The sequence below is a fragment of the Mauremys reevesii genome, unplaced genomic scaffold, assembly GCF_016161935.1.
Source record: "Mauremys reevesii isolate NIE-2019 unplaced genomic scaffold, ASM1616193v1 Contig127, whole genome shotgun sequence".
NCBI lineage: Eukaryota > Metazoa > Chordata > Testudines > Geoemydidae > Mauremys > Mauremys reevesii.
In genome coordinates, this window is record NW_024100746.1 from 141,915 (window position 1) to 163,043 (window position 21,129).

General features: G+C 55.8%; 1 protein-coding gene and 1 long non-coding RNA gene across 2 annotated transcripts; one reads left to right on the plus strand and one right to left on the minus strand.

Annotated features, from left to right (window-relative positions):
* Nucleotides 1-2,138: 2,138 nt before the first annotated feature.
* LOC120392930 (protein FAM170B-like) lies at nt 2,139-5,354 on the minus strand. The gene is made up of 2 exons (XM_039517585.1): nt 4,630-5,354; nt 2,139-3,916 (listed from the first exon to the last, which is right to left on the minus strand). The coding sequence occupies exons 1-2, from the start codon at nt 4,697-4,699 to the stop codon at nt 3,066-3,068; spliced, it is 921 nt and encodes a 306-aa protein (XP_039373519.1). The 5' UTR covers nt 4,700-5,354; the 3' UTR covers nt 2,139-3,065.
* An 11,847-nt stretch (nt 5,355-17,201) lies between these two features.
* On the plus strand, nt 17,202-20,415 carry LOC120392933. The gene is made up of 3 exons (XR_005591833.1): nt 17,202-17,364; nt 19,457-19,515; nt 20,110-20,415. It is a non-coding gene; the product is annotated as an uncharacterized LOC120392933 (long non-coding RNA).
* Nucleotides 20,416-21,129: the final 714 nt, after the last annotated feature.

Sequence of the window (21,129 nt, forward strand, 5' to 3'; positions counted from 1 at the left end):
TATTTAATTTTTTCTTAACCCACCCTGACATTTCATACACCTTTTACATTTATCTCCAAATTTTCTATTCTCCAAACTCAGCCTTTACCATCATCTCTCCTTACTCAAACTCACTAAAAATCTCTCTTCTTTCAAACTAAAACAAAAATCCTTCTATTCTTTCATAACCAGCCTCTTTTCTTCAATAACTTACCTCTCTTCTTTCAAATTTCCTTTTTTTCCACTAAACCTCACTCACTTTCTTTTTTCCTCTTCACACTCTCTCACACTCTTCTTTCAACCTTTTTCTCTCCATGTACCCAAGCACAAACAAACACAACACTTCCCCTAGTCAAACACACATACACACTTTTTCAAAATGGCCAATGGCGCCACACTCTGGCGCCAACGGAAACGGGGTGGGAAGGTGGGACATGAGCCCTAAAAGGGGCGTGGAAACCTGTCAAAATTGCATGGTGATGAATACTAGCGAGTTAATTACTACCTGCTACCTCTCCTGCCAAGGGGCGTGAAGCTGCATTAATGAATGTTGGTGAAAGCCTTTCGTCCCCTCAGCTGAAGGGCGGGCGGGCGGCTGTGGCGTGTGGTGCACGGTGGGGAATGTTTTCCCTGCTCTACAGCTGGGATCTGAGCATGTCAAAGCTGCCTAGCAGATTTTTATGTCCCTCTCGCTCAATTGAGCACCTGACCGAGCTGGGCCAGGCGCTGAGGAGGACACGGGCCCTTTGCCTGGACTAAGACACGGGCTGGGGTTAAGGTCAGGTGGATCTAATGTGGCTCAGCTCAACCTGCTCCTAGTGAAGATGCAGGTCAGAGCTTTAGCTCCATTGTGGCTGGTGGAGTTGTGGTGTGGCCAGAAGCCAAGGCCGGACCTGGGACAGGTGAATCCAGCCCACGGGTGGGGTGCAGAGGAAACGGGTGGGGGAAGAGGAGCGGAGTTGTGGGGAGGGAGGAAGGGCGTTTGGGGGTGAGAGCAGGACAGGAGCTGGGCTCTGTGGCACAGTGAAGGGGAGAGGGGGATTTGGGGACTGGGGAGGAGGTGGGCTGGGGGGAGGGGCAGGTAGTGAGAGCCAGATGGGGTCTTAGAGGAGCGAAGGGTTTGGCTGTGGGGGGAGGCTGAGGACGTTGATTTTGTGGTGGGGAGAATGGAGGGAGGGGTAATGGCAGGGGAGGGACTGAGGTGAATTCTGTAGGGTGGGGTTGGGCTGGGGCCATCCAGTCACCACCCACACCCCCCTTCCACCCATCCAGCCCCATGTCCCCCACCCACACCCCCCTTCCTCCCATCCAGCCCCCTGACCCCACCCACACCCCCCTTCCTCCCATCCAGCCCCCTGAAACCCACCCATCCCCCCCTCCTCCCATCCGGACCCTGAACCCCACCCACACCCCCCTTCCTCCCATCCGGCCCTCTGAACCCCACCCAAACCCCTTCCACCCATCCAGCCCCCTGAACCCCACCCACACCCCCCGTCCTCCCATCCAGCCCCCTGTCCCCCACCCCCCTTCCTCCCATGCAGCCCCCTGACCCCCACCCACAGCCCCCTTCCTTCCATCCAGCCCCCTGAACCCCACCCCACCCCTTCCTCTCATCCAGCCCACTGACCCTCACCCCCTTCCTTCCATCCAGCCGCCTGAACCCCACCCATCCCCTTCCTCCCATCCAGCCCCTGAACCCCACCCAAACCCCTTCCACCCATCCAGCCCCTGAACCCCACCCACACCCCTTCCTCCCATCCAGCCCCTGAACCCCACCCACACCCCCTTCCTCCCATCCAGCCCCTGACCCCACCCACACCCCCTTCCACCCATCCAGCCCCTGAACCCCACCCCACCCCCTTCCTCCCATCCAGCCCCTGAACCCCACCCATCCCCTCCTCCTATCCAGCCCCTGACCCCACCCACACCCCTTCCACCCATCCAGCCCCTGAACCCCACCCACACCCCCTTCCTCCCATCCAGCCCCTGAACCCCACCCACACCCCTTCCTCCCATCCAGCCCCTGAACCCCACCCCACCCCCTTCTTCCCATCCAGCCTCCTGTCCCCCACCCACACCCCCCCTCCAGCCCTCTGCCCACACCCCCCTTCCTCCCACCCAGCCCTTGCCCACATTCGCCTTCCTGACCTCCAGCCCCTTGCCCAGACCATGTAGCTCCCTGCCCAGCTCACAAGCCCCTGAGACGCTCCGTGACCCCAGGGCATCCCCCCGCCCCGACGGGAACCCCCAAAGTAAGTCACTTAGCTGATGTCTGTGCCGGCGGCGCCTCCCAGCTCGCTGCTCTGTGGGGCAGAGGCCAGGGCTCAGCCTTCAGGGGCTGTGTGTTGTAGCCGCCCTGTGCGTCCATCTCTGGGGATGCTGCAGAGAGACGTCTTCCCATCACCTTCCTCCCGTCGATGGGCTGGAGTCCGTGTGCGTCTCTAAGGACGCGGATCTGCTACCGACCCTCCATCCCTCTGGGCGGCCGGCGGCCAAGGCTTTAGGCTGGGTCCTGGCAGGGAGAGGGCTGGCTGATGCCGTCAGTTCTTTCCCCGTCGCTGGTGGCTGGTCCGGGTCGGCCAGAGCCCTGTGGAGGGGTGGGGCCCGGCGTTGCTGTCTGGGGCTCTGCTGGCATCCGCAGGGCCTTGCTGCGGGAGCTGCGGGTTGTTCTTCCGGCCGGGCTGGTGGAGGGGAGGGAGTCCGGCAGCTCCGGTTCGGCCTGTTGGCCCCGGGGCGGGGGAGCCCGGGGCGGGTCTGGAGTGCTGGGCTGGGATGCAGTTGGCCTGGTGCTGCTGGAGCTGCCAGTTCTCAGCCCTGATGCTCATAGCGCTGGTCTTTCCCAAGCAGGGACCCGGGCGTATCACGGCGAGGCCCAGAGCTCGTTGTCCTGGCCTCAGGTGGAGATCGGGTCTGGCTGGCAAGCCGGGAGCGGGCAGGGCTTCCTAGCCGGGGGCAGCGACTGGCGTGTGTGCCCCGGACCCGCTGCTGGCGGCACTCGCCACCCTGTGGCTTCAGGGGTCCTCTGGCAGAGTCGTTTCCGGTCTCAGCCAGCAGCTGGGCTCCCCCCCGGCACGGCCTAGCCAGGCCTATTTGGCAGCCTTGCGTGGGCGCCGTATCTGTCCCCCACACTTGCTGCACTCCCGGACGCGTGGCTGGCGTCCCCGGCCCCCGCATTGCCGTCTCCGCTGGGACCTGTCTCTCGCCCTCAGCTGCCCCAGCACCCGGTAGTACACGCGGCAGCTGAAGCCTTCGCGCAGCCCCTGCTTAACATGGTGGGTCAGGGCCTCCAGGCTGGGAAAGACTCGGCAGCAGGCCAGGCACCGCACGCCCTGCTCCATGGTGAGGAGCCACTCCGGGGGAGCTCCCGTCGGCTGCTGCGGCGCCTCCTCCGCCGGCCCCTCAACGCCGCACTCTGCCTCCGAGTCCACGTCTCCCAGCTCCGACTTGGTGTGGGAGCTGCTCAGGTCCGAGCCGGCAAAGCTTTCTCCGCCAATGTACTTGCTCTTAAAGATCCGAGGCCGCTTCCGAATGGCTTCAAAGCCAGCCCCGGTCTCCCAGGCCACTGAGACGCCGTTCACAGCCCGGACCTTCATATAATAAAGGGCCTTTTCTTCTGCCTCCTCCTCGGCCTCTCTGCCACGTGCCGAGCGCTTTCTCTTCTCGCCTGAGCCGGGAGACTCACGTGGCGGCTGCGCACACGGGAGGTTGGAGGCCACGGGTTCCACGCCGCGCATGGAGGAGTGGCTGGTGACAGATGTGATCACAGAGGTGTGCTGGCTTTGGTCCCTGGGGCCAGCAGGGGCAGAGACCCCCTCCACTGCTGTTTCCTCATGAACTGGGCTTGCGGCAGAGACCCCCTGCTCCGCTGTTTTCTCAGGACCAGGGCTCCCAGCAGAGACGCCCTGATGAGGGGGCGACTCCCTTGATCTTTGTGACTCTGAAAGCAGAATGAAAGCCCAGGTCCTGCGGCCATCGCCCCCTGCGGTGAGTGCCCCACCCGCTCCCAGCCCTGTGTCCCAGGCCCAAAGGGGCCCCCCGCGGGCAGGGGGAGGGGGTGGGGAAGGGGACTCACTGAGTGCGACTATCAGGGGAGCGCCCGGTCAGGGGTCCGACACGCTGCCCCCAGGGAAGGGCCAGAGCCCCCTCGCTGGGCACACTGGAAACTAGGCTGGACAGAGCCCTAGAGAACGTCCTGTCGGTGCCCATGCTGCCCTGGCCTGGGGGGATGGACACTCTGCCCCACTGGGCTGCCTCAGCCCTGACATCTGTCACCCTGGCAGCCTGAGACTGGGCTGTGCCCATCTCCAAGGCCCCTGGCTTAGGCTCCTTACCCCAAGGGCACAGGACTCTTTGCACTGGCGTTTCTACATGGAAGAGCCATTTTGTGCCCCCAGATATGATCTTGTGTGTGTGTGTGTGTGTGTGTGTGTGTCTGTGTGTGTGTCCCTCTTCCTCTTTTCCACTGAACCATTTCGAGGGCTCTGTCTCTCCTCACGTGGGGAGTCTGTTTCCCCCCCTGTGCCCTGGTGGGGGGGGGTCTCTGTTTCTTTCCCCCTCCCCCTTACCTCCCTGGGGAGGCAGAGAGAGTTCGAGTTCCTCCTTGACCAGGGACCCCGAGTGTCCTGTGGGCCCAGGGAATGTCCTGCTCACCTGACCCGTCCTGGGCAGCTCCAAGGTTCGTCTCTGGGGCCTCGGCAGGAAGCCCTTGGTTGTGCACCATGGTCCTGGCTCTGGGGACTCGGGCCAAGGCTGGTGCTTGTCACAGTCCTCGAAACCTGCTGGGGTCTCTGTCCCAGCACTAGCCAGAAAGTCCGGGTCTCTGCGGGGGAAGGGATGGCGGTTCTGGTCCAATTCTCCAGCTAAATCTCCAACTCTCACAGTGCAGGCAGCAGAGACAGGAGCACGACTGACCTGAGCCAACGGTTTGATCCAAGGGGCACCAGAATGTTGTGGTCTGAATAGCCCTGGAATGTTCTGCTCCAAACGGCATCCGGCTGTTTGGGTCCGAATGGCTCAGAAGTTCTGAGCTGGGTGAGGTCATTGCCAGCTGGGATGACAACGCCGAGTTCCGGGCCACCTGCTCTTGGGTCCGGCAGAGCCTCCTCGAGTCCCATCCAGGGAGGGCCGAGTTCATGACGTCCCAGCCAAACCACTCAGCTGGGTCTATGCTGCACAAGCCCCGGGAGGGCCCATCCGGGCTCCGATCAGGGAGGGTGGAGCCATATCAGCCTCTGGCTTTGCGCTGGCACAGACCGAAGAGCAGGACCATTCATATTAGTGTTGATTTGGGTTACGGTGGGGCCAAGAGGCCCAGTCAGGACCAGGGCCATTGCCGGGCGCTGCCCACGCCAGAGTGAGAGACGGTCCCTCTCCCGATGAGCTGCCAGTCTAAATGGATAAACAGAAACAGACAGACAGCGAGTCCGAGCCCAGCACACTGTCGGCAGCAGCCCCAGCACAGAGCTCCTTTGAGATGCCTCCCCCAGCCCCTGTTCTAATTCCCCAAACCACCACTCCCCTCTGCCCACGGGCCCCAGGCAGGCCTGCTCGCTGTGCTGCCGTTCACCCCACCCTGACCCCACAACTAGCGCTGCAGGCTCCAGGTGGGGAGGGGGAGATGGGGGGCACGTGTCCCCTGCTCAGGAGTGTCCAATGGTGGCTCCTGGCTGCTTTTCTTCCTCCCCCTGGAGGCCTCTCAGACCCCCACCAGGATCTAGCTGCCCCCCAAGGAGACCCCAAATCAACCAAGGCCTCTCAAGGCTTAACTCATGCCAAGGTTCGCTGCTGTCTGTTCAAAGGGACACACCCCAGCCAGTGCCGTGTCACTGCCACCTGCACCCAACCCCACCCAGTCCGAGGGAGAGGATGGTGCAGGGTGGGGCTTCCCTCCCCCTGGAGTGTCCTGTTCTGGGAATGTTCCAATCTGGTCTCCCTGCCATCCACAGCACTCACAGCACGCTGCCGCATGAGGTCCCCCTCCTTCCTTTCCAGTTGGTAGTGGCCAAGGGAATGCTGGGAAATGTAGTTCTTTCCCTGCTCCAGGGCTTGCTCTTTAGGCAGGGAGCTCACCAGGGAACTACAGCTCCCAGGGCCCCCTGTTGGTTCTCAGCTCCCATGCCGCCCCTGCAAATGGGCTGCCCCAAGCAGGTGCTTGCTTTGCTGGTGCTAGAGCCGCCCCTGCTTCCAGTCCTTGGCTCTGGGGTTCTCAGGCCTCCTTCGTAGGTGGGCTCGTAAGGGGACACTGCCCAGAGCCTCTGTAGGAAGCAGAACTGGGTTTTCCCTCTTTTAAACCTTCCCTACACACTTGACACCATATACAGGTGTAATGGGGGGGGGGCTGATAGGGGCACAGGCTTCCATTAACCCCTTCCTGCTCAGAGTGTCGTCTCTACACCCCCTCACATCAACGTTTATACATTAAAAAGATCTCCATGTTTATAGGGCAATCTCACGATGTTGGGGCCGGCTCCTGAGTTTGGACCGCTGGGGGCTGGCCGTCCTGATCTCGCCGCCCGCTCTGACCACCGCCACAAGCGAAGGAGTTCTGAGTCACGGCAGCGGCTGGAAGGGAGAGAAGTGCATCTGCTGCCAGGATGTCAGTGGGTCAGAGAAGAGGGAGGGAAATGAATCATGGCCCCAGACAGTCAGGGTGGGGAACTCCCCTGAGAGAAGAGAGTTAAGATCTGGGACTGTTTTGTCTGGAAAGGAGAAGTGTCAGGTGATGGCTGGGTACAATTTCTGAAGGGTAGGTGCAGTGGTGGCCAATTTCCCCTTTCCCACAGTTCGAGAACAAGAGATGCCCCAAGGACATTAAAAGGCAACTTATTTAAACCAGGCAAGAGGAAGCACCTTGGTACACAACCCAGAACAAACCGTGGAACTCACTGCCACTAGCAATTATTGAGGCAAAGGGCCTGAGAGGTCTCAAAAAAGGATCAAGGGGGAGATTCTCCCCTGCTCCCCCCCCCCGGAGCCCCTTCCCGTTGCACGAGAGGGCTGGAGCGGTGTGAAGCCCCACATCCAGCCGGAGCCGATTCCTCCTATACAACCATGGGGTAGCCGACGCTCGCTGCACGCTTGTAGGGGGTGTGCTGGGGGAAGGTTGGGGTGGGACGGGCCTGTCATGGGGCAGATTCTGAGCAGTTCTGTGACCCTTAGGGCACCCCAGGAGGCTGCTGTCACTTAGCCAGGCGCCCAGGGCTGGCTGGTAAAGCAAGGGCTGCCCCAGCCTGTGGAGCAGCTGAGGCTGGGGAGGGTGCAAAGGTGGCATAAAGCCCCCTCCTCCCCATCCCCTGGGCTGTGAGCTCTGTGCTGCATCTCTTCGCCCAGCCCCCTGCGTGTCGAGCTGAGAACAGCATCGCAGACACACCAGCCCAAGGAACACTCCTGGGGCTGTCGGCCCCTGTGCGGTTCTGGATCAGTGGATGCCGGACGAGCAGGATCAATCTCTTCTGCGCCTGGGCTAGTATCAGCTGGGTCGGTAGCAGGGGGATATGGGCCTATCTGGGTACAGCAGGAGCTGGAGATGGAAGTTCTGGAGGGGGAGCCCTGCGCTGTGGGTGAATTCCCTGCTCTGCCAGCGACTCCCTCCATGACCTTGGCCCAGTCCCTTAGTCTCTCTGGCCTCAGGTCCCCGCTGTGAAATGGCATTAATGACACGTCCTTTTCCCTCACTCCTTGCCTGATCGCTTAGAGTGAAGCTCTTCAGCGCAGGGGCTGCCTCTCCTCTGTACGTGCAGCACCAGGCACACGGGGCCCTGATCTCTCCTGGGGCCTGCAGCTGTCCCTGGGCTCTGAGGAGGGATGATAGTGGGCTGGTGAGACCAGGAGCCTGTGGTGCTGTCGGAGAAGGCGGTGATGGCCAGTGGAGTGTTGTGTACAGCAGGAGCTGGGATGCCAGACCAGCCGCAGAGCAGATCTGTGCTGATCCGGCAAACCTGCCTTCCTAGGAATTAGGGAACCCGACACTGCGAGGCTGGATAGTCTGGAAGAGCCCATAACCCCAGTCAAGTCAATGGCAAGACGCCCACTGATGTCCCTGGGAACTGGCCTGGGGCTTTATAATCTGAGCTCTCTGGGGCAGGGCTGTGTCTGGCAGAGGGCTGTGCGCATTCACAGCACTGCGTACACACGTGTAACAATACTCCCTGTCCTTAGCTGGCCGTACTGCCGGGTCGCTGAGCAGGAGCAGGGACCAGCCATATGTGCTGGGATACTGAGCTCCGGACGGAGCAGCAGCCCCCGTTCCTGTATCCTTATAGACTAGCCGTGCAACCTCCTAGCTCCATCTGTGGGCCCCATCGCCATAGCAATTCTCTGTCATTAATGAATTTCCCCCTTCCTGAAGCATGGCTGTGCCATTATCTCCACTTTACAGATGGGAAACTGAGGCACGGAGCAGCTGAGGGTATCTCTACTGTGCAGGTAGACACCTGCGGCCGCCCCCTGACAGCTGACTTGGGTTCAGGCTAAGGGGCTGTTTAACTGCACTGCAGACATGGGGGTCTAGGACCCCACAATTAAACCCAAGCCCCACGAGCCCAAGTCAGCTGGCAGGGGCCAGCTGTGAGTGTTTGTGTGCAGAGTCGTCATATCCTGTGTGACTTGCCAAAGGTCACCTGAACGAGTGACTCAACCAGCACCTTCCCTCCCCCCCCTTCTCTCACCCTGAGGGGTTGGGGGCGGGGGAGTCTCACTCTGGTGTCTTTTCTGTTTGTGGGTTTCCAAGATCAAAGGAGCGATTCTGCTCTCGGCTCCTCTCTTGCGGTTCCTCTGCGCGATCAGAAACATACCACATCCTGCCTGTGTCGCCCTCCTGCCCCAAGCCCCCGGAGATGCACACAGGAGCTCAGGGCTGTCATGTCTTGATCTGGGGGCTCTTCCCCACCCCCCGGCTCCCCCTTCTCCCACCTCATTTCTGTGCCATGCAGAACCACTGAGATCTTTGTGCTTCTTCTCTCTGCCGGCCCCAGGCCCAGCAGGCCAGGCATGCCGGGGCCCATCGCACCAGAAATTAAACACGTGAACTGAGCTGGCTTTCAGGGTAGTTCCCGCTGGCAAGGTGTTGCAGTTTAGTCTGCCTGGCCAATGCAGGTCAGCCACAAGCATCGTGGTGAAAAAGCTCCGTTATCTTGCCTGGGATTGATGTCAGACTGACAGGCCTATAATTACCCGGGTCAGCCTGTTAACTCTTTTTAACTCTTTTAAAATTAGCTTCCTTCAGCCATCGGATCTCATTCTGCCTTGCTCTGCTAGACTAAAAAGGCTCCCCGTAGGGTCAAGTACCTCCTCCCTGTGTAAGTACTTATAGACCGAGATCAATTGGCGAATTAACCCCTCTCTTTGGTGAGCTAAATAGATTCCTCGAGTCCAGCTGAGCACCTTGGCCACAAGGCCTCCGCCCTAGCTGAAGGGAGGGGATCTGAGGGATCTCGGGAGCACCCATAACTGTCGCACACAGGTGCTCAGACAAGGAGAGTGGAGTGGAAGAGAGGGGAGAAGAGGGAAAGGGAAAGGAAGGGATAAAACAATAGGGCGAGAAGTATAGGGATGGGGAGAGAGGCTTGTTGCTGGGAACACCTCTCTGGGGGGACAGGGACCCTGATGGGTTCCCCAGGCCACTGATCCCGTTATCAAAGAGATCTGAGCCATGAGCTGTCCCTGCTGCATGCGGGCAGAGCTCACCAGAGGGGCCAGGTGTCTGGCAGTTCTGTTCCCCTGAGCAGCTGGCAGAGCCAGGCAGCCCTTGGGCCCAGCCACAGCCCCCAGAAGGCAGCACAAAGCGCAGCTGGATTCAGCCTCAGGCCACAGCCTACAGCAGACGGCATGTCAGAGTGAGGGCAGGTGGGTGCCGCCAGCGGGAGCAGAGGAATTCACAGCGACCGGCTACACCAGCCTAGTGTCTCTGGTGAGGCCTCCCTGGCCTAGCCGCCGAAATCATTATAGCAGGGCAGGCGGTGGAGCCCCAGCTGGCTACCAAATCGGGCCCCTGGTTGTCCTGGACTCTTGGGAGCACAGACTGTGAGTGAGGAAATCGGCGGGCCCTGAACTGAGAGGGGGAGGCCAAAAATGGCACCAGCCCCTCAGGGTCCAATTGTTTGGTTCTGTGACTTGTGCACCGTGAGGTAACCGGGGGTGCGAGGCGTTAAAGTGTAACTATTTGTCTCAGGTCAGCCTGGCCTGTCCCTTTTCTCCGGTCCCCTCCATAAAGTTTGTTTGTTTAAACCTCTGTGCTTGCAAGAGGGGACGGATTTGCCTAGCAAAGGCACCCGGCTTATAGGTTCCCGCATTATGGGGTGGGGTCTTGAGCCAAAAAAGGAAGAAATTGTAGAGAGTCCCCTAAAATAAGGACCTGGCCCTAGTTGCTGCTGGCGCGATTGGCAGCGGTTACATTTTGCCCTCTGCATTGGATATGGGACTTCCCATGGGAGGCTCTTTGTGCCTGAATGCAGCCTTGTATTCAGACCTGCCCTGCTACTGTGATCATCTTCGTACAAAACACGCCTCAGGAGGTATCATTTGAAAACTAATCACTAGGGATGTCAAGTAATTGCAGTGAACTCACACGATTAACTAAAAAAAATTAATTGTGATTAAAAAAAATAATCACGCTTAATCAGTTTTAATCAGATTGTTAAACAGTAGAAACCAATTGAAATGTATTCAATATTTTGGATGTTTTCTACATTTTCAATATATTGATTTCAATTACAACACAGGACACAAAGTGTAAAGTACTCACTTGATATTATTGTTATTACAAATCTTTGCACCGTAAAAATGATAAAAGAAATAATATTTTTCAGTTCACCTCATTCAAGTACCATAGTGCAATCTCTTTACTGTGAAAGTGCAACTTACAAATGTAGATTTTTTTTTTTGCTACGTAACTGGACACAAACATAAAACAATGTAAAACTTTAGAGCCTAGAAAGTCCACTCAGTCCTACTTCTTGTTCAGCCAGTCGCACAGACAAACAAGTTATTTACGTTTATGGGAGATGCTGCTGCCCGCTTCTTGTTTACAGTGTCACCTGAAAGTGAGAACAGATGTTCGCATGCCACTTTTCTAGCCAGCATTGCAAGGTATTTACAATATTTATATCTTAAGCTGTTTGTGTAAGCCTTTTGTTTTGTTTTCCCCCTCACCCCTCCTTTCCCAACAGCAGTTACGTTAAACATTACATTTTAGCATGTTAGAAAAGTTCCCATTCGCATGCTTATCTTTGGCCTTGTCGGCCCAGGCGCATGTAGACTTTCCCCCTTTCTATCACTACTGCTTTTGCTAGTTTGAGTGAAGCTACAGCTGTTAGCTGTTTGCTAGAAAAGCTGACTGTTACACATTTTGCTTTTAGGCTATTAACATTTAGGTTGGTTGAAGTTCACAAGATGGAGTTGCTTTGGCTCATGTAGACCCAGAGCAGGGGGGTTTCATTGACACTCGTGGTCTTCCACCCCCCCGAGTTACCTAGATTTATGTCTAGTGACACCAACAGTGGGGTTTCCCTCCCCCTGGAATGTCCTGTTTTATGAATGTTCAAATCTGGTCTCCCTGCCAACCACAGCACTCGCAGCACGCTGCCGCCTGAGGTCCCCTCCTTCCTTTCCAGTTGGTAGTGGCCAAGGGAATGCTGGGAATTGTAGTTCTTTCCCTGCTCCAGGGCTGGCTCTATAGGCAGGGAGCTAACCAAGGAACTACAGCTCCCAGGGCCCCTGTTGGTTCTCAGCTCCCATGCCGCCCCTGCAAATGGGCTGCCCCAAGCAGGTGCTTGCTTTGCCGGTGCCTAGAGCCGCCCCTGCTCCGGGGTCTCCCTTCCCAGCGATGAGCCGGCGCTGGCACTTCTGTGCGAGGGAATCTCGCCTTCCACCCCACTGTGACCCTGGCTCTCCAGCCCACAGCACCGTTGTTCCCCTCAGCAGGTCCAGCAGGTTTGGCCCCACCTATAGACTCCCCCTGGGAAGCCGCCAGCAGCTGATAAACACAGCGACACCCAACAGCTGCTTCACAGCCAAGGATTAGTTCTGCACAGGAACATGGCAAACGGGAAGCAAAGGCCGGTGAGAGACAAAAGTTTATTCGAGATCTCAGAAAAGGCACTAGGAGACCAGCATGTCTCAGATCAAGCGCGCTGATACAAGCAGCTTTCCCTTTTTATACCCAAGTTGTTTACTTCAGCTTAGTTTCCCCCTTCCTCCCCTTCCCCCTTCCTTCCCCTAGCAACCTTGGCTGCTGCAATTTGTAGCTTGTTAGTAAATTTTCCTTCTACAAGTTATTTTGTCCCTGAGCTAGCGGTACGTAGGCCCCCCCTTATCACTACTGCTTTAGCCCGGTTTGAGCTGTGCTGCAGTTGATAGCTGACTGTTACACATTCTGTTCTGCAGTTGCGGGCAGTTGAGGTCGGTTAAAGTTCAGCATGGAGGAGCTTTGGTTCACTTTGGCCTAGAGCAGGGCGGCTCCATCGAAACTCGTGGTCTTCCACCCCCCCCCCCCGAGCTACCCAGTTATGCCTAGTGACACCAACAACGTGCCGAGCGCTTTCTCTTCACACCCGCGCTGGGGGGCTCACATGGCGTCTGCGCACACAAGTGCTTGGAGGCCACAATTTCCATGCCGCGGGTGGAGGAGTGGCTAGTGACGGATATGGCCACAGAGGGGTGCTGGCTTGGGTCCCTGGGGCCAGCAAGGGCAGAGACCCCCTCCTCCGCTGTGTCCTGAGGAACCTCCCTCCCGGCAGAGACCCCCTCCTCCGCTGTGTCCTGAGGACCAGGGCTCCCGGCAGAGACGCCCTGATGAGGAGGCGACTCCCTTGATCTCTGCGACTCTGAAAGCAGAATGAAAGCCCAGGTCCTGCGGCCATCGCCCCCTGCGGTGAGTCCCCCACCCGCTCCCAGCCCTGTGTCCCAGGCCCAAAGGGGCCCCCCGCGGGCAGGGGGAGGGGTGGGGAAGGGGCTCACTGAGTGCGACTATCAGGGGAGCGCCCGGTCAGGGGTCCGACACGCTGCCCCCAGGGAAGGGCCAGAGCCCCCTCGCTGGGCACACTGGAAACTAGGCTGGACAGAGCCCTAGACAACGTCCTGTCGGTGCCCATGCTACCCTGGCCCTGGGGGGATGGACACTCTGCCCCACTGGGCTGCCTCAGCCCTGACATCTGTCACCCTGGCAGCCTGCGACCGGGCTGTGCCCATCTCCAAGGCCCCTGGCTTAGGCTCCTTATCTCAGGGGCACAGGACTCTTCTCCTCTGGGCAGGGCTGGCTCCAGGCACCAGTCGAACAAGCTGGTGCTTGGGGCGGCAGATTCCAAGGGGCGGCATCCCGCCAAATCCTTTTTTTTTTTGCGCCGCCCTTGCAGGGTTTTTTCTTTTTGGTTTGCTGCTCCTGCTGCCCTGTAGGGGGCGGCGGCACAGAGGAGGGGAGCTGCTCGGAGCAGTGCCAGGTCTGCAGCAAGCCCGGCACAGCAGCCCGCGTCCCTCCATGCCTGCCCCCCGGAGCAGCGCGGAGCCCTCCCGGCAGGCGGTGCGGCGGGAGGGGCCGCATGGTGAGCGTCCCGCTTAAGGAAGCCCTGGCCACCCCCCTTCTCTCTCTCTCTCCCCGGCTAGCTGGGGTGTGCACTCCGCTGCCGGGGTCTGCAGGGCTGGGAGTCCCCCTCCACCCACGCTCCCGCCGCCTCACAGGTACTTTTTTTGTTTTGTTTTTTCTTCCCTTCCCCGCTCCTGCCGGCAGGTTTGTTTCACAGCCCTCCCCCCGCTCCTTTGCTGCTCTGGCCGGCAGGTTTGTTTCACAGCCCTCCCCCACCTCCTTGCTGCTCTGGCCGGCAGGTTTGTTTCACGCCCCCCTCCCCGTCGTCTCTCCGACTGGCTGGCAGGTTTCCTTCCCCCCTCACCCTTTGCGGCTCCGGCCGGCCAGCAGGTTGGTTTGCTGCCTCTCCCCTTCCTGTTCAGGCTGGCTGGCAGGTTTGTTCTCCCCTGCCCCTTCGCCGGTCCGGCCCCCCATGCAGGTTTTTTTTTTTTTTTGCTTGAGGTGGCAAAAAAGCTAGAGCCAGCCCTGCCTCTGGGACCTCCCTCTCGCCCTCAGCTGCCCCAGCACCCGGTAGCAGACGCGGCAGCTGAAGCCTTGGCGCAGCCCCTGCTTCACATGCTGGGTCAGGGCCTCCAGGCTGGGAAGGACTCGGCAGCAGGCCAGGCACCGCACGCCCTGCTCGATGGTGAGGAGCCACTCCGGGGGCGCTCCCATTGGCTGCTGCGGCGCCTCCTCTGCCGCCCTCCCAGTGCCGCTCTCTGCCTCTGAGTCCACGTGCCCCAGCTCGGACTTGGTGTGGGAGCTGCTCAGGTCCGAGCCGGCAAAGCTTTCTCCTCCGCTGTACTTGCCCTTAAAGATCCGAGGCCGCTTCCTAATGGCTCCAAAGCCGGCCCTGGTCTCCCAACCCACCGAGACGCCGTTCATGGCCTGGACCTTCATATAGTAAAGGGACTTTTCTTCTTTCTCCTCCTTGGCCTCTCTGCCACGTGCCGAGCACTTTCTCTTCATGTCCGCGCCGGGGGGCTCACATGGCGGCTGCGCACACGGGAGGTTGGAGGCCACGGGTTCCACGCCGCGGGTGGAGGAGTGGCTGGTGACGGATATGGCCGCAGAGGGGTGCTAGCTTGGGTCCCTGGGGCCAGCAAGGGCAGAGAACCCCTCCTCCGCTGTGTCCTGAGGACCAGGGCTCCCGGCAGAGACACCCTGATGAGGGGGCGACTCCCTTGATCTCTGCGACTCTGAAAGCAGAATGAAAGCCCAGGTCCTGCGGCCATCGCCCCCTGCGGTGAGTGCCCCACCCGCTCCCAGCCCTGTGTCCCAGGCCCAAAGGCCCCAGGCGGGAAGGGGTGGGAAGGGGACTCACTGAGTGCGACTATCAGGAGCGCCGGTCAGGGTCCGACACGCTGCCCCCAGGGAAGTGCCAGAGCCCCCTCGCTGGGCACACTGGAAACTAGGCTGGACAGAGCCCTAGACAACGTCCTGTCGGTGCCCATGCTGCCCTGGCCTGGGGGAATGGACACTCTGCCCCACTGGGCTGCCTCAGCCCTGACATCTGTCACCCTGGCAGCCTGCGACCGGGCTGTGCCCATCTCCAAGGCCCCTGGCTTAGGCTCCTCACCCCAAGGGCACAGGACTCTTCTCCTCTGGGACCTCCCTCTCGCCCTCAGCTGCCCCAGCACCCGGTAGTACACGCGGCAGCTGAAGCCTTCGCGCAGCCCCTGCTTAACATGGTGGGTCAGGGCCTCCAGGCTGGGAAAGACTCGGCAGCAGGCCAGGCACCGCAGGCCCTGCTCAATGGTGAGGAGCCACTCTGGGGGCGCTCCCGTCGGCTGCTGCTGTGTCTCCTCTGCCGGCCCCTCAATGCCGCACTCTGCCTCTGGGTCCACGTCCCCCAGCTCGGACTTGGTGTGGGAGCTGCTCAGGTCCGAGCCGGCAAAGCTTTCCCCTCCGATGTACTTGGTCTTAAAGATGCGAGGCCGCTTCCTAATGGCTCCAAAGCCGGCCCTGGTCTCCCAGCCCACCAAGATACCGTTCAAGGCCTGGACCTTCATATAGTAAAGGCACTTTTCTTCTGCCTCCTCCTCGGCCTCTCTGCCACGTGCCGAGCGCTTTCTCTTCTCGCCTGAGCCGGGAGACTCACATTGCAGCTGCGTACACAGGCGGTTGAAGGCCACAGGTTCCACGCCGCGCGTTGAGCAGTGGTTGGTGACGGATGTGGCCACGGAGGGGTGCTGGCTTGGGTCCCTGGGGCCAGCAGGGGCAGAGACCCCCTCCTCCGCTGTGTCCTCAGAACCAGGGTTTCCGGCAGAGACCCCTGGGGAGGAGCCACTGGATCAGTTGTAAATGCCATTACTGAAATCTAATCATAGGGACTGGGTTAAAATTTGTCTGTAGCAGGAATGACAGTTCATTGTGGTGAGAGTGGGGCTCACGTCTCATCAAGTTAGGTATTACCTTAACTCAGCAACAGTTGGTTAGGTCCTCACTGTTGTACTCAGCCATCTATTAACAACTACTCAAATGTATAAGCAAACATTGGTCTAGGCATGTGGAAAAATTGTGTTATCTTCCTGGCATGGTATCTTCCTGGTGTTCAGCATGAAAGTTGCAGCCCTGATAGGAGACTCACTCGTGCCACAGGTGCCATGTTGGGTGAGAGCTGCAGTTCTCAAAGACTGAATGTCTTCACCATGGATGGTGGCAGGGGAGTGGTCCCTATCGATAATAGGGGTATGTTGAGATGGTCATTGGAGGGCTGTTAATTCCTGAACTGGAGGCTCAGCCAGTGCACCCACTTCCATTTGCATGTCACAGACACCTGTGTAGAATAAGGGCCCGAGATAACTATATGGCTTTCCCACGGGACCAATGTTCCATCCTGGAGGATGGGTTTTGTGTATGGAAAACCTGAAGTCAGGACAAGCCTTATCTCAAATGTTGGGACCTGACTTAATGGTGCATGTAATGTAATTCAATGTTTGATACAGCAGTGAGGAAGGACGCCATTATCTGGTGTGGATGTGGGTGGTTAACTGTGGCAGGCAAGCCTTGCTTAAATATCTCGTTCTTCCTATTGTGTTAAGCCTTTTAAAAAATATTATGAAAAAAGTGGTAGGGCAATTACAGTGATTCAGTGGCTAGAAGGGTTTGCTATTGTGGAAACAAAAATTCCATGGGGAATGGATTTGGGTTGTGTTCTCACAATGGTATGTGGACTTATTATTTTGATTGCAAATATTATTATGTATTATTTCATTCTGTTCTCAAAATCATAGTTAATTATTGATAAAGTTAATTATTGCTCCTAATAAATACAAGGAAGGGGTGTTAGTGGGGTCTAAGAATTGTTCTTACCCCAAAACCAAATGGGGGAGCTGAAGGGGATGCTTGTGTTCATTCTGGATACAATGTGCTTTGCAGGGTACTTGTGCCTAGGGAAACCCGCTGTGGCTCACCAGCCTCGGAACATTCTAGAGAAAGCCAGGGGGAGGGGGTGAGCTCAGCATGTGGCATGGCGCACTATGAGCATGCGATAAACAAACCCCTGTATGGGTTTGTTTAACTGTGATTGGTTAGAGCTTCATGTTCTGTAAGTTGTTCTATAACTTGTTCTATAAGTGCCGTGTGCTATACACTAGCTAGGGGAGGGGCTCCTGGCTGGAGGGACTCTGCCTGATTCTTTGTACTAGGGGCTCTCCTTGTGCACATATTCAATAAAGCCTTGTTGAATTGAATCGCATCCAATTGAAGTCCCTTGATTCTACCCAGCATCGGACTCACTGGGAACCACAAAATCCCACCAGTTTCTTGGTGCAGTGAGCAGGGTGAGAAATATCTTTCCGGATCACAGCCTACAATCAAATTAGAGGGTGAGTTTGTTCATTTTTTATTTGGTTGTGTGTCTCTGACCTGACTGGTGACTCTCATACCTTTTGTGGTAAGCAAGTCTTGGTGCTGGGGAATTCAGGGAGTTTGTTGCAGTCTTAACACATTGTACTTAGTGTGGGGGCTGGCTAAGCTGTAAGTTCCTCTAAGTGCTGTTGAAGTGGGAAATCAAAGAGGCTGTCATAAACAGATAGTTAAGGGTTCAGGTCTCTTTTACCTGTAAAGGGTTAACAAGCTCAGTAAACCTGACGGACACCTGACCAGAGGACCAATCAAGGGACAAGATAATTTCAAATCTCTGTGGAGGGAAGTCTTTGTTTGTGTTCTTTGTTTTGGGGGCTGTTCTCTCTTTGGATCTAAGAGGGGCCAGACGTACATCCAGGCTCTCCAAGCTTCCTGAAATATTTCCTTCTATTCAGTATAGTGAGTATTAGCAAGGCGGATTAGTTTTGTAATTAATTTCTGTATTTGCAAATGTGTGTTTGCTGGAGAAATATCTTTATTTCTGTTTGCTGTTACTTTTGATTATTCTGAGAAAGGGGGTGCGGGGGGAGCCCCTCTAGGGTTATAAGCTAAACCCTGTATATTTTTTCATCCTGGTGTTACAGAGATAGTTTTTACTTTTCTTTCTTTAATTAAAGCTTTTCTTTTGAAGAACCTGTTTGATTTTTCCCGTGTTTGAAACCTCAGGGGATTAGTTTGACTCACTGGGGACAGGTGGGGGGAAGGTGAATCCCTCTTTGTTTTGATTCAAGGAGTTTGAATCAAGGTGATCTCTCCCGACGGCGAAGGGAGGGGGAAGAAGGTGGGGGGAATGGTTTATTTCCCTTTGTGTTAGATCCAAGGAGTTTGGATCGGTGTTTCCCCGGGAAAGTTTTGGGGGAACAGGGAATGTGCTAGACACTGGAATTTCTAGCTGGTGGCAGCATTACCAGATCTAAACTAGGATTTAAGTTTAGAGGAGCCCATGCAGGTCCCCATCTTGTGGACGCTAAAGTTCCAAGTGGGGAATAAACCTATGACAGAGGCTGTAAGGAGCAACAGTTAGTGTAGGGGCAGGTATATCCCTAAGTACCTCTAGCTAATGTGTTGGCTGGCCCCAATCTCCCAACTGGACATTGTAATTGTGCAGATCAAATAAATCGGAAAAAAGATTAATCTGCTGATTGGTCATTTTAGTCTGGGGTGTTTGATTTGAATACATTGTTATTAGTCTGTAAACAGAATTGTGTTTAAAAATTTGGAGATTGGAGGATATTTAGGTTAAAAAAAGGGAAAGATGAAGGGATATAATAATCCACAATATGAAGAGTGTATGATTAGTGTTTTTATAACTTGTAGCAGTAAGTTTATTAGTTTTCTTGTGAAAATATTTTGGCTGTATGATTGAAATAAAGAAGGACAAAATGGCTGCTATGTGTTTAATTGTTGATTATAAACATCTGGTTAGAAAGAGTGATGTGCTAAAAGGAAGGGTGGGAGAGTTAGAAGCAGAGGTGGGAAAACTGCAAGCAGAAGCAAAAAAGTATAAAGAAGCAGACTTGCATGGAAAGAAATCTTGTCCCTCAGCACCTTTGGACCCTACATGTGTAACATGGGGATATCAGTCTAGTTTCATGGCTCCGGTGAGAGTGTCCACTGTCCCTAATCCTAACCCAGGGGAAGGGGGACCTGCTGCTGTTAGTCGCCTAGAGCACACTCCTATAAGTCCCTCTGACTTGCGGAGCATGTTAAAAGAATTGTCATCTTTGCAGCTTAATAACCCAAACCTACCCTTCTGGGAAAAGGTACAGGAGTGGATGGTAGAGGGAGGCTTACATGCTTTTGATGATCACATAGTGTTTTCAGCCTTGGACATTAGCAATGGCTTTTGGTCTATTCCTGGGCACCCTGACAGTCAGTTTTGGTTTGCATTCACTGTTAAAGGGAAGCAATATACCTTCACTTGCCTCAGCCAGGGTTTCTATAACTCACCTGCTTTGTTTCATAGAGTGTTAGCTGATGTGCTGGCAAAGCTGCCAGACGTGGCTTCTTGTGTTGTACAGTATGTTGATGATCTTCTTGTCTCCTCACCAGATGGCCAAACGCACATGAAAGGCTTAGAAGTGATCCTGCAGCACTTGGCAGACAGTGGGGTAAATGTAATGCTAGAAAGGCTCAGATCGCAAAGGAGGAAGTATCCTATCTGGGGTATCTCATATCCAAGGGGTACAAGTGTTTAACTGTTGACTGCATTGAGGCTATTAATGCATGCCCATGACCAATTACGGTCAGGGGAGTTAGGAAAGAGTTGGGGCTATTTAATTTCTGCCGAACTCAAATCCCAAATTATTCAAGGATTGTCCAGCCCCTTAATAATCTCCTGACGGGTGCTGGTGGACCACATGATGAAATTGAATGGACATTTGAATGTGAACAGGCATTTACCACACTGAAACAGAGGCTAAGTACTGCCCCAGAGTTGGGACTTCCTAATCCATTAATGCCTTTTACATTGTACACGCATGTCAGAGAGGGACATATGACAGCAGTGTTCATGCAAAAACATGGGGACAAACAGTGCCCAGTAGCATACTACTCTTCTAAACTAGATGCTGTCACTCAAGCAATGCCACCGTGCCTCCAGGCGGTGGAAGGAGCTTCTATGGCCCTCAATCAAGCCTCACCACTAATTGGTGTGCAGGATGTAATTATTGTCGTGCCTCACGCTGTCCTTGCTATTTTATCAGGAAAGAAATCTCCGGCAGTCCAGGTGGCAAGATGGACTCGATGGGAAACGAGCTTGCTAATGCCTTCAGTACGTCTGCAACGAGCGTCATCGCTAAACCCTGCCACCCTCACGCCTAGCCCAGATGAGGGACACCCGCATCAGTGTTGCCTTAAGGAAGAGCCCATGGACCTTCCATTGGTCAAAGAAACTGCAATACCTGGTGCCCCTTGCCTATACGTGGATGGTTCTTCCTCCTACATGGATGGCAAGTGACACACAGGATGGGCCGTTTGTACGCAAGATGGGCAGCTGGTGACACCTGGCAGTTTACTTGGGGCATCAGCACAAGTTACAGAACTGCAGGTGTTAGTTGCATGTGAAAGCGGAAGGTCATGCTATAAACATAGCTACTAATTCTAGATGTGTGTTTGGGGTTGTAGATAATTACATTAACTCGTGGGTAAATCGGGGATTCCTGACAAGTACAGGATCCCAATACAAAATGGGGGGATAGTGCAGAAACGTCATGCAGCCGTGCAGAAACCTACCGACATAGCAGTGATAAAAGTGAAGGCCCACACAAAAGGGAGGGGAACTGAAGGGCAGATGAACTAGCTAAACAAGCAGCAGTGGAAGGTAAAGAGACCCAATTGGTTGCAGCAACACAGCCTCTCATAAAACCCCCAAACTTTTTTGAATTACAGGACATTCAGCACACTGCCCCAGGGGCAGAGAAGTGGTTATGGATGGATAATGGGGGCAATCTGTGTGACGATAACACTTGGAGAGGTCCAGGGAACACATTAGTGTTACCAAATGTGCTAATGGGAACTATGATACAAGTGTATCACATGTTGGGACATGATGGAGCACGGAGGGTGATCCACCGTATGTCAAACACCTGGTGGCATCCTAAGCTTAATGCAGACGTGCATGATTATGTGAGAAGGCGTGTAACGTGTGCTCAATATAATTCTGCTCCCACAGTGAAAATGAAAATGCAGCATCAGCCAAGACCAACACAGCCCTTCACGCAGTT

Excerpts from the sequence above, each read along its gene's own strand:
- LOC120392930 (XM_039517585.1), bottom strand. The coding sequence starts at position 4,699 with ATGGTGCACAACCAAGGGCTTCCTGCCGAGGCCCCAGAGACGAACCTT. Across the intron at positions 3,917-4,629 it reads AGCTGCCCAGGACGGGTCAG|AGTCACAAAGATCAAGGGAG; the intron begins GTGAGCAGGACA and ends TTCTGCTTTCAG.